The following is a 12,876-nucleotide window of genomic DNA, read 5'->3' on the forward strand; positions in this document are numbered from 1 at the left end:
GAGCAACACTAATCAGCAATCAAGAAGGCAGGAATGTTGACCAAGTGACTATTTATCTACAGAAGAAACAGCACATTCCCAGGACCCGTGCAAACTTGCCCAGACTTCAAGCAGCTGGGTTGTTTTCCTTGTAAAGATCTGTGGGAAAGTGTCACTCAGCTGAGACCTTTCTCCTTGACATGTTTGGAGGAGGCCTCGTATCTGTTTATCATGGACTTTCAGGATACCATAGACGCAGTTTAGAACCCAGCCTGCCTCACTGAGCCAAGCTATTCATAAGATTAGTCCTTTTCTACACTATAAGGCAGGTTACAGTTGTAACCTCTATGAAGTTCTGCTTGTATAAATAACCATTTATAATTAGGTATTCATGTGATACAACTTAAATTCTTATAAACTTCAATGTGTGGATAGCTTACCTCAGAATTCATAAAATATTCTAAGGAGCTTTTTCACATGGGTCTATGATACATACATACACATCCCCATTCAAGCAGTGCACACTATTAAGACTGATGAACGGCACTAAAAGAAACCCCAAATTGGGGTGAATATTTTTCACAACTGGACTGCAATATGTAGCAATGGTTTCACTGCCATCTGGCTGCATTTGAAACATGTAACATAGCAAGGATACAATCACATGCATTTGAATCTTTAAAAAGTCAAAGAATAGTTGTTTGACTGAATTTAGAATGTTCCAGTCTGTGGCTACTTTGCACGAATTAAAATACAGACATCAGAGTGCTCAAGGCCAAGGAGGAGGAGCAGGGGCAAGAGGGCCAGCTGAGAGATGAGGGGCAGTCGTGAGGGAAGATCATGAGGGGCGAACAAGTGTGGCCATGGGGCAGATCTTGAGAGGAGGTGAAGGGTGACCATGAGAGGTAGGGGCGGCAGTTATACAATGTGGGTCACTATGGTGAAGAGATAAGGGGTGGCTGTGAGAGATCACGAGGGGCATCTTTCATAGATGGGATGGCAAAAGAGAGCAGCCAATGCCAACATCAAAGATGGTGAAATCATTAAAGTATTCTGCTGTGAGACTTAAGAACAAGTCATGTGGCTCATTGATGGATTTTGCTATCTGCAGCCTCGACAAGGAGGGGAAGCGGTTTTGCTTTCCTATGGCAAACGCTTTTGCCACTGCCTGAGTGTTTATGCAGGTTATTTCAGAAGGACGCAGGGCAGCGCTGCAAAACGCCACACATGCCTGCTGTGCGGATCAAAAACGGGGCTGGGGGACGCGGCAGCTCCGAGGGGGCTGCAACAGCCCCGGACACACCGAAGGCGCCTCCGCGCTTCTCCCCGGCGCCGCAGCACAGTGACACGACCACGCTCCCGCAACGGGCCCGGGGCCCGGCCCCGCCCGCCGTGCAGCCTCAATTGCGTCCCCCTACAACACGGAACACCCGGCGGGGTCAGCCCGCAAGACAAGCACCGACTTGTCCCGCGGAGGCCAGCGGGGCCGGGCCACTGGTGGAGGGACTGCATCCCGCCACATGACAGGTAGAGCGCGGGAAGCGGGGAGCGCCACCGCCCTCCGCCCCGCAAGCCTGTTACCGCCGGACCGCCGCGGGGAGCGCCTGGCAGCAGACAGCGGCACGGCTCCGCACAGCGCGGCGTTATGCTGGCCCGGAGCATGAAGCAGCTCTTGCGGCTCCCCTGGAGCAGTAAGGGAGCAGCGGGAGGCGCGGGGGGAGCACAGTGCCCAGCCGCGACCAGGATGGGCCACGGGTCGCCGCGACCGCGAGTTCTCTCACTTCCACGGGGAAGTGACCGGTACCTTCAGCGGCACCTCAGGCAGGGAGCGTTTGGGCGCTGAGGAGGAGCCGGGCGAGGCCATTCTCACCGGCGAGGGGTGGCGAGGGTGTACCACGCAAAGAGTAGCCGGGGAGGAAGCGATTGGCCCCTCTGCTTCCGCCTTCAGTGGGCTGCGCCGCTTTTTCGCGGGCTTTTTCCTCACGGAGGTCCTCTCTTGCCTTCTCGTCCCTACCAGCGATGCCCTCCTCCGAGGCTGTGCTGCAGCCATCCCCCAGCAAGAGGCAGAAGGGCTCAGTGCCCGGAGAGCCCACCGCACGGCTCCGCTTCACTAAGCTGTCAGAGAATGCCTTCTCTCCCTCCAAGGGTTCTGCTCGGGCTGCGGGCTACGATCTGTACAGGTGAGGGTACACGCCGCGGGGAGGGGTCCACGGTAGTCTCTGGCCCGGCCCTGCGCGCTTCGTCCTGGGGACAAGCGCTGCCACCGCGCTTAGCGAGCCCCCATGATTCGGAGCTCCGGCTGCTGAGCGTCCTCATGCTGAGGAGAGCCGACCGAGAGGCTCGCCGGCCCTGTGAAGAGAAGCCCAGAGCTGGCCTGTTCATTAGCTCCTTGCTTCTCCATCCCTCTCCCTTAGTTTCCAGAGACCTGTGGTCCAGTCATGCTGCAGCATCGAGTTCATCAGGTAGCGATGCAGCCATTGGCTAAAAGTCAGGCTTGACACATCAGCCTGAGTTGCTGTTGGCATCAGCGTTAACTAGTGCCTTCCTGGGTAGTGCATGTGGCCCTCCCTGCCAGCGCTTATGCTTTTCTGCTTTCCTCATGGCTGTTGGGTGCCACCTGCCAAAGAACGTTGTGGCAGTTTGATAATGCTGGTAACCACGTGGGTTGCTGTGTACAGGCTTAAGGTTGGGTTTTCTTGAACTTAGAATAGCCATTGTTCAATAATATCTGCAGCTAGGTATGTGGTTGTTTGCATAGGGCTTCTGTGATCAGGTACAATCACTATATCTGAACTTCACAGTGACCAATTCTACGTTCCCTTTTTTAGTATTAAAATAATCAGCTCTTTTCTTCCTTTGCCCAATTTCCTTCCTGAAGCTTTGCTGCACCACACTTGAAACTAGTATTTTTGCCTTTACAGTTTTTTTTTCCCTTGTTCCAGTGATGCACTATACACCTGGAAAAAGCCCATTCCATAAGGAAACATTTCAGTTACAGAGAAAATTTTCAGAATACTCTCTGTATAAACTAGTGTGTGTTTCTTTAATATAGTGCTTATGACTGTGAGATACCACCCATGGGAAAGGCTGTAGTGAAAACAGACATTCAAGTTGCACTTCCTTCTGGATGCTATGGCCGAGTAGGTAAGTAAACAGGCTATAAAAAGGCTGCAGAGTCATTGTAGCACTGGTTTGACACCATCCTCTCCTTTCGATTCTGCCTAAAACTTTTAGAATTAGTTTACACAAAAAAAAGCCTCACAGGCTGCATTATTTATTATTAAGCTTTGTAATAGACATTTGCTGTCAAATACACTTGAGGTTTGTATGTCAAATGACAAAAAAATCATAGCAAAAATCATAATCTACATACAATTTAATAGGTTATGCAGTAGTTCATGATTTCTCTGCAGTTTCGGAATTCAAATCACAAAGACCAACAGATAATGGACATGCAGAAAACACACACCTGGGTCTTTAAAAATTAATCCTGAAGTAAGAGTACTCGTATAGTAGAATTTGACTACTTTTTGTGACAGAATACTTGAGAGAACCTGGCAAGATATTGTGTCCGTTTTGTGCATTCTTTTTCTGAATTATGTATAAATTCTTAAAAAAAAAAAAAAAAAGTCACTCCAATGGAAGAGCATGATCAGAATTTGTGTGAAATTGTGAAATTTCCTTTCATATGAAAGGAAAATGCATGTGTCTAATCCCAAAGAAAAATTTGAAGAAAGGTGAGTTTTAACACCTCGAATTAGGTTAAGTAATAATAAAAATAAAGCCCTGTACATCATTTGTGTCTATTAGTAGAAATGCATGCCAAATACTGTTTTCCATCATCACTTGAATGGATTGACCTAATAATCTTTTGAGATTATGCCAAACCAGTGGTACTGCCAAAAATAAACCAAGATTAGACAGTTGTTGTCTGCTCCAGCTGCCTGCCTTGAAAAAACCTAGTGTGCACATGGTGGTCTAAACAAAGATATGCTTATATCACTTAAAGATAGATTGCATTTTTGTTGTAGCCTGTAGCAGCTGTCATTTTGTTTAATATGTACATTAACAATAGTTTCTGTAAAATCATGTTTATTTTAGAAAGTCTGTGGAAACAGTTCTTGCTGCCATGACCGTGTAAACGTACTATGTAACCTATAAGTACTGTGTAAGAGTTCTAAAAGAAATAAGTTATTGTACTTACAAAACAATTCTTGTTTTCTAGCACCACGTTCTGGTTTAGCTGCAAAGCACTTCGTAGATGTTGGTGGTAAGATTTTTGTTCTTTTCATTAAGACTTTGTAAATCTTGATTGGAGAAGTGCCTTAATTTCACATTGTAATACATGCAAATAAATAATGCTAGCTTCAGTGGTGGTCTGGCAAAAGGAGGTAAGTGGGTAATACCTCATAGAGCCACTGCATCGTAATTATTTTAAGACCTGATGAATTAGAAAAATACTACTTTTTCAAAAAGAAAAAAAACAAACCCAACCCAAAACAAGATACCCCAAAAAACCAAAACAAAACCCCACCAAACCAAAACCAAAAAACAGTATTGTATTTTTGTAGGCAATGCCTGGCATAGAAGTTACTTTTTGATTTAGGCTTTAAAGATGACTTTTTACATTCTTTCTCCATTTTGACTGTGTGATTCTTTTCAGTCTAGTGTATAATCTGAATGAATTAAATCAATAAAACATAGATCATAGAATCATAGAATACTTATGGTTGGAAAGGACCTTAAGATCATCTAGTTTCAACCCCCCTGCCATGGGCAGGGACACCTCGCACTAAACTATGCCACCCAAGGCTCTGTCCAACCTGGCCTTGAACACCGCTAGGGATGGAGTATTCACAACTTCCCTGGGCAACCCATTCCAGTGCCTCACCACCCTTACAGTAAAGAACTTCTTCCTTATATCCAATCTAAACTTCCCCTGTTTAAGTTCTAACCCATTACTCCTTGTCCTATCACTACAGTCCCTAGGGAGGAGGCCCTCTCCAGCATTCTTGTAGGCCCCCTTCAGATGTTCTTTTACACGGAGAATAGTAACGATATTCAAAAGGTATGAAGATGGCACTGGAATACACATTACTGTGGGTATAATTGATTATTAGGATGAAAAGAGCTTTAGTTTACTCTTACTGATGAAAATGTAACAAATTACTTAAAGCAAATTAAAGTTAAACTCATAAATTTTTACATTAATTGACTTAAAAATTGAAAGGGTTTTGAAACAAAACAAAACTAAAATCCCACTTTTACAAGTCTTTACTGTTTGGGGTGTTTTGTTCAGTACTACCAACAGCTTTGTTTTGCACAACAGGGTGTTTCTTTAAAATATTTTGAGCTTCTCATTAATCTTGTTTAGAAATTCACAGATATCTCCTTAAAAGCAATTGTTATAGGCATATCTATAAGGACACCTTCATGAAAGTCTCGCTGTGCTTTTGCCATATAACTGCAACGTGAAGTAAATGATGTTGAAAGTTCTATTCCACTTTTGCAGTGGGGCTGATCAGAGCATAGGCAGATTCTGTTTAACTATTGTATTATAAAATGGCATTTACATTGCACAGAAGTTGTCACCACTAAAATGACTGTAGAGTTATTCTGAGCACAGATGTAACCACAGCAATTTAACTAGCACTAAATGCATGTTACTTGGTTCTAATTGTACAAGAATACAGTTCTAAATTAAATAAAATGTGTTCTGCCACCTAAACCCCTAAGCAATTCATTTTTCTGACAATAGTGTAGGAAAAGTACTCAAAACTACATTTCTGATGTGATGATGTAAAGAAGATGCATTTAATGGATATCTTCAGAAGTGCTGAGTGGCTGAGAGAATGCATTTTTTCTAAGCACATTGTAATTTGAGTTATAATGGAAGTTGACAAGAAAAACATTTTACTTACCCTGCAGAAGTACTTTTGTCACAATGAGGGCATTACCCATCTAAGTAGAAATACACTCCCAGAAGCCCGAAGGATCAGGCAGAAAATTTGGGATGATGCAAGAATATATTCAGAATTCACACCTGCTAGGTGTGGATGCTTTCCCAGCAAGTGCCATGCCAAACTTCTGACAGAATAAAACAGAATGTCAGACTGTCAATTCCAATGCATGATTTTTTCCAAAAATTACTTGGATTATTTCCACCAAATACACCTAGTGCATTAGTTGTCAGCAATGTGTATATTTATTGCAACTTGCTGTTCCAGAATAACATGATGCCAAGGATGTTAATATGTTTTACCAGTACACCTGGTTACATAGAGCAAGTTTGTGACCCTGTACAGAAGGAAAACTCATCAGGTCTTCCTAGGTCATATTTTCTTCTTTCTTTAATACAAACAGTGAAATTTAAACTCAAAATCCACATGGTGGTTAAACTTGGTAAGACTATATCAGTGGAGGTATAATACATTTAAAGAGAAAATGATTGGTACAGAATTCATTTCACAAAATCTTTAACTAGCTGTGCCTTTAATGGAATTTGAAATTATCATGGCTTTGACACCACGTTAAACACCAGTCACTCAGTACAGCATGAGACTAATTGTTTTGGCCACCACACATCTTTTTAAATGTTGTTTTCTTAATACATAACTTCAACTCTAATTGTTTAAAGTTCTGTTTGTATCAGCTTTGCTTTTAAGGAAGAAGCCTGCTTTTCCTCTCTGCATCCTATGGATATATCTCGTCCTCAGAAGTGTGCAGAAAGTGCAGTTCTTGTCTGGTAGAAAATACATCCAATACAATCTGTAGAACCATTGCAAGGTGTTTACTTTATAGCTAAGCTTAGAAAATCAGAGAGTTGTAGTGAGAGCCTTTTTTTCCCCTCCAGCGAATAATACAAGTGACTTTAAGTTTTCAGTATGGCTTTCAGTTCAGCCACAGAAATACTCATCTGTCTTTTCCATCTTTACTTATCTGATAGTTTTCAAGTCCTAGAAAGCCAGTCTCTAGCAGCAGTCAAATAGGTGATCAAACAAATTTGGTATCTGTTTCTAGAGCTATCTGTTGATGACAGCCTTTTCAACAATACTTGTAAAATTAGTGTCTATACATAAAGCCAAGATTGTGCTAATGCTATTGTTTAAAGGTCAAGGAAGCATCTGACTAGATTCATTGTAAATCAGTATAGATCAGTTGCAACGCTCCTTTCCGGGGGGAAAAAAAAAAAAAAAAAAAAAAAAAAACCACCAAACCAAAAACAAACAGGTCTGGGGTTTAACAAAGGGTAGAAGTAGTAATGTGCTGTTACGCTCCAGTTACTCCAATACAAGTTAAGTTTCAGATACTACTGAGTTTTCTCTCCCAGAAAATAGCAGCAACATCTGGTAGATCAAAAAGCTTCATTAGTGGTTGACCACTAACCAATACATGAAGTGCAATTTTTGTCATTATGTGGAAATAAACTTGCTTTCTGTCAGAGACATGAAGGCAGAAAAGCTAATTTAGAATGACTTCAAGTAGCCCCAGTTGTTCTGTTTTATAAATTGTCTTCAGATAATTCCAGAACAACTGACATGCAAGACTTTCTTCTAACCATACTACTTTAATTGGTACATATTATACACATAAAATCATAATTTCTATTTAAATAGAACTAGTAATCTAATCAGTTTTGAGTATTGTCTTAGAGTAGAATACTGTCTTATAAAAGAAATAAAGCTGTCCATCGTTATTTTAAATTAGCAAATTCCATTATCAATCTCTAATGCATAGCAATATATATCCCATCTTATGGTCTAGGAAAATGTTGTCTTAGCTGTAGAGAAACACTTGAGAATGGATAAATTCTTAATTTGACAAACCAAAGAGCTAATGATCTTTTTTCTTTTTTAATGCATTTATGAGCATATGTACTTATTTTTTTATGTGCCAAATCTGAATTCTGGCTTTCAGTTCTCCAGCTGATTGCTTCATATGAACAAATACACCAAATTAACAGGAAACTGAATTCAGAATTTGAATGATGCATAAAATTATCTGTGCTGCTATTACAAGTTTGCTGATTCTCTCTTTGTAATGCATCCATGTAGCATGGACTCAGTGTCTCCTATTATATAAAACGAAGCAAATCATCTGTGTAGCAGTCTTTAGGAAACACATTGTGTCACCCCTGGTTTAGCAATTATTGTAACGGCTGTAAGTTTTCTGATATATTAAAAAGGAGGAAGGAATAAGTACTTCCCTAGAAATAAGAAGGCAAAATTTTCATGTTATTATTTTATAGTTCAGCCTTTTTTGCTTATACACTTGACACTTGCACATAGGATTTTATTTTTAATACTTTAAGTATTCATTTGCAACACTGAACTGTGGTAGAAATTGTGCAAGGAATCTGTGATCACCAATGAAAGTGGTGTCCTGTGATCCTCAGTTTAACTGATGGCACAGTTGACTTTCTGAAGGCTGGTCTAACCTAAACCAAATGAACAGCATGAGACCTGTGCATGTAGGTTCTGTACATCAAGCTCTCTGAATCAGCTGAACTGAATGTTACATTTAATAATTGTAATATTTTAATTTTTTTTTAAAAAACTTTCATGCACGCCAACCCCTATGTATTGTGCACTGTTACTACTGACAGTGCTCTGTAATTAGGGTCCCTTCAAGCAATTGCATGCAGTTAAATACCTGCGAATTAACTGGAAAACTGGGGTTTTTTTCTGAATTTTCAGAACTTGGGGTACTCCCAGTATTACTAGCACCTTAATCAGGAAGCTGTTCAGAAATCTGATTGGATTAAACTATAACATTGCAAGAAAAAGCTGTGTAAATACCTTTTTCACACTAGAACTAGTGCAGACATTGTACAGTAACTATGGACCATAGGTACTGCAATATTGTCACACAGCTGAAGAAAAAAAAAACACTTCAGTTTTCTATTCTTAAATGTGTATGTTGTGGTAAAACATTAAAACTTCAAAGTATAGTCATGCTACAATTTCCTCTGGGGTTTATAATCTCTAAAGGTAGTACTTTGTATGATAGTCTGGGAGTCTTGGAATGACATGTAATTCTAGAATATGAATTATTACTGTAAGGAGACTTCAAAATACATACTTTAGTCTGCAAGAAAGCCCAAACTCCAGTTTTCCTACTGCAAATATGCTTCCTGTATCTGGGAGAAAAACTCCAAAGAAGCAGAATATGATTATTTTAATGTGTATTCATAGATAATCTCCTGAACTATGTGTTAATAATTAAATAAAATGTTAAGAGCAAGCTTTTTTTACAGTATTTATACCTGAATGTAGCTGAATGACAATTCCTTAAAGCTTTTGTTCTGTTACCGTGCCTGAGGTCCAGGATTTGGATCTGCACAAATCCATAGCTCTCAAATAAAATGTTAGAGTTTAAAAACAGATTCCTGCTTGACACGCAAAAAGCTGAAGTTAGCAGAACAAATGGAGCCTGAATTTGGTCCAGCTGTCTTGATTTCAGATAGTGTATTACAACTAAAATTAGTAGTACACTAGTAAAACACTTCTTGATATGTGATTGTGGTTTTTCAGTTCTTTTTGCAAGACTGATTAGCATTTCTAGATATTTCAGTTTCTTCATATGTATTGTTTAATTGTGCATGAGCAGTGCAGAGGATGTCAATACGAGGTACTGCAATCATCTGCTAATCTAAGCCTTATCTAATCTACTTACCTATTATATTAACAACATTTATTAATTGGTTATCTCTCTGAATTCTTTATGACAGCTGGTGTTATTGATGAGGATTACAGGGGAAACGTTGGTGTGGTACTCTTCAACTTTGGCAAGGAGACTTTTGAAGGTAAGTGTTAAGCTTGGCAGAGCCTGTTTTCAGCCACCTGACTGGAAATGAGGAAGTTATTTTTCTATAAATGTCTCTGAAGAGTTACAGCTAGCTGAGAACAATTTTCTTCTTACAGTTAATAAAACCATAGAAACTTAACAATGTCCTGTCAAGGGAAGAAAAAAAGATTCCACAAACCACACAAAAAAACCCAAAACACACCATCACCACCACACCAAACCAGCTCAACTTAGCTAAGCTTTAGATTCATGAGCTGTAGTGAAGTGCAACTTTCTATTAAGCTGCTTTCTTGCTCCACAAAAAAAAAACAACACCCAAACATTTAGCTGATCAGTATGTGAGATAAAAACTTCTCAGGATCCTTTGAAACATGAATAATAAAGGTATGATATTTCCCTTAATCATGCTATCTCTGCAAACAGTCAGTTTTAAGCCTCAGGGCCAGTGGTTTTGCAGCCTTTTCTGTCACTTCACAGCACAAGCTGCTTCTGGCAGTTCTGTGAACCAGTTTGCTAATCAGAAAATTTGTTTTCCTTCTATCAGTTTGGGATTTTTTCCTCCATAGAAATCAGTTCCTGGGACTAGTTCACACAAGGAGTTACATCATACATAGAGCTCTCTTCATCTCTGCACTATTTATGCATAATGACACTTAATATACCACAGTATGGGTGGCAGCAGGAATGAGGGGGAATGCCTTGAGCTGGGACTGCTCCTGAAACTTCACCTTAAAAGGACTTCAAAACAAGTTTATCTTATCCTGTATTTTTCTATCACTATTATTTTCTGCCTAACTATGTTTCAGATAAGTGTTTGCACTTTAGTACATTCTGATGCTCTCAAAAGAGGATTGTCTAAACTTTTTATTGCTGGTTTACTTTTTTGAAGCAACTAATAATATTTTAATTTCATTGCAGTCAAAAAAGGGGATAGGATTGCGCAGCTCATCTGTGAACGCATTTACTATCCTGAGCTAGAAGAAGTTCAAGTAAGTTGCCAAAAGAAAATATTTCTGAATTTTCAATAATTAATAGTTGTAGATAGTTCTATAGAAGCTGAGATTTATGGCCTAAATACTTTGCTTTAAAACTGTGTAGTAGCATTGCTACTTGAATAAAAGTCTTGTTGCTTTGCATATTTTATATTGAATTTTTTTTCCTGTAGTTTTCAGAGTTAACAGGTACTTGAGAAACACTCAGTATGCCCTATAAACAATTGTCTCTCAATGTAAGATTTGTTTAAACTTGTACAAAAGGTATTCTGAAGTCTTCAACAATATTTTTTGGTTTAATTGCTCAATTATACCTATTGTTATGAGTAAATGTACTTTCCTGTATGATAGATGTTATCTGTTGCGTAGAAACAAAAGGCAAGTTAAGACACTAAACCAACTTACCATAATTGATGTCTTTCAGGCTCTGGATGACACCGAACGTGGTGAAGGTGGCTTTGGTTCTACTGGAAAGAACTGAAAGTTATTTGAATACGTCTTCTAATTATTTTTAAGTTATTTCTAAATTTTCATCTGAAACAGAAGTGGGATTTTGGTGTACATGTAAAAAAAAGTTTCATTCAGACTTCTTTGTATTTGTCCTGTCCATTTTTACAGGCAGTGAATTCATCTGCATTATGGGTAAATGTGCATGACTAACTTTATTGTTTAGTTGATGTATTTTCTTTTTAGATGTACAGTCCTTGGTAATAAGAACTCATTGCTTATGTTCTGATTATACTCTAATAAACTTAAAAATAAATTAATTATTTGATTTTATTTTATTCACCTAAATTAAAATGGCTGATTGTTCCTGTGCTAGTTTGTGTTAGTCTTCTAAAAGCTATCTTCTGTGTAGCTCAGTATTTCATGCCGAGGGCTTATTTCTTACCAAATCAGTGATAATGCAGGTATCAATATGACTTCTCCCTGTGACCCCTAAATTAGAATAAGGCAAAGATCTTTAATATTGCATCTTCTGCAGCCTGTGAAAATACTTGAGTTTCTGTTCAAACCCAAAGTTCTGTCTTTGATCCTTTGCTGATCCTCAAACAGCCATTTTTTCAGCTCTCTATTAAAAGAGCAGGAATAGTGATTGAGCTAAGTAACACAAGTCATGTGGAAATAACTTATATATGGTAAACAAATGCTATGAAATATGCTGTTGAAATACATGTTGACAAATTCATTAATAAGTCACTGTATGGAAGAAAGATTCTGAATTACTGAAGCAGTACACAAACTGATTTTTTCAGTTCTGTTTTGACTGCTTAACATAGAACTCTCTTGGAATTTGTCCTGAACCCGATTGCTTCTTTAAGTGTAAGAATCCCTTAATGACTCAAACTCTCAGGTGGAAGAACACGCACACAAGAGAAGGACAAAAGGAAAGAATCTCGAGTATTTGGCCACTTTACAGAAAAGGATTAGAAAAGGCTATGATGCTCTCAAATGTTTTTTTTTTTTTCCCCTGCATCTGTCTGTACTCTCTTTTTAGATTTCCTTAGCTGAAAGGTCACAACAGCGGAAAGGTTTCTTAACCTTTTCATAAGTTAAGATGTTCATACCAGTCTTCTCCTTGGTAGGCTCAGATTTTAATAATCTTGTTGGTATTAGCTTCATGTCCTTGTGAAGTATTCCCAAAATACTGCATTTTTGATACATTTTGCCTCCACTTCCCCAAGGAGGTGGAAAATAAAGTGTAATATGGCAGAACTGAGATTTCTTTAACCATAGGATAGTCATTACAATGACTTGGCAGTGCTGAAAGAAGTCATCTTTGACTAGGGTAGAAGTCCTTTCTTCCATGTGCATTGTATGCTTATCAGTATTTTCTTTTCCCCCTCCACTCCTACCACAACGCTGTACTCCTGTCTGCATACCCAGACCTTCATAAGCAGGTTTAACACACTAAAGCCTGTTGTAAGCAAGAAACACATCCTACCAATGATGTTTTAAATGAATTGGAAAAGCTGATCTTAACAGTAAGTTCCTTCTGTTCTATAACCTGCCAAAAAGGAACTTCAATTACCAAAAAATATTAAAAGACCTTAAAATAACTGTTATACTTTTCTGTAAAAGGTTTTTCTCTAGCTGC

The 12,876-nt window shown here is 39.2% G+C and overlaps 1 protein-coding gene across 1 annotated transcript; it reads left to right on the forward strand.

Moving 5' to 3' along the window:
* Nucleotides 1-1,998: 1,998 nt before the first annotated feature.
* On the forward strand, nucleotides 1,999-11,259 carry DUT (deoxyuridine triphosphatase; the record flags this gene model as incomplete). Its single annotated transcript, XM_080626784.1, has 6 exons — nucleotides 1,999-2,159; nucleotides 3,032-3,123; nucleotides 4,205-4,249; nucleotides 9,710-9,784; nucleotides 10,705-10,775; nucleotides 11,203-11,259. The coding sequence occupies 6 exons, from the start codon at nucleotides 1,999-2,001 to the stop codon at nucleotides 11,257-11,259; spliced, it is 501 nt and encodes a 166-aa protein (XP_080482910.1).
* Between the last annotated feature and the right edge of the window lie 1,617 nt (nucleotides 11,260-12,876).

The sequence above is a fragment of the Psittacula echo genome, assembly GCF_963264785.1.
Source record: "Psittacula echo genome assembly, chromosome: 10".
NCBI lineage: Eukaryota > Metazoa > Chordata > Aves > Psittaciformes > Psittacidae > Psittacula > Psittacula echo.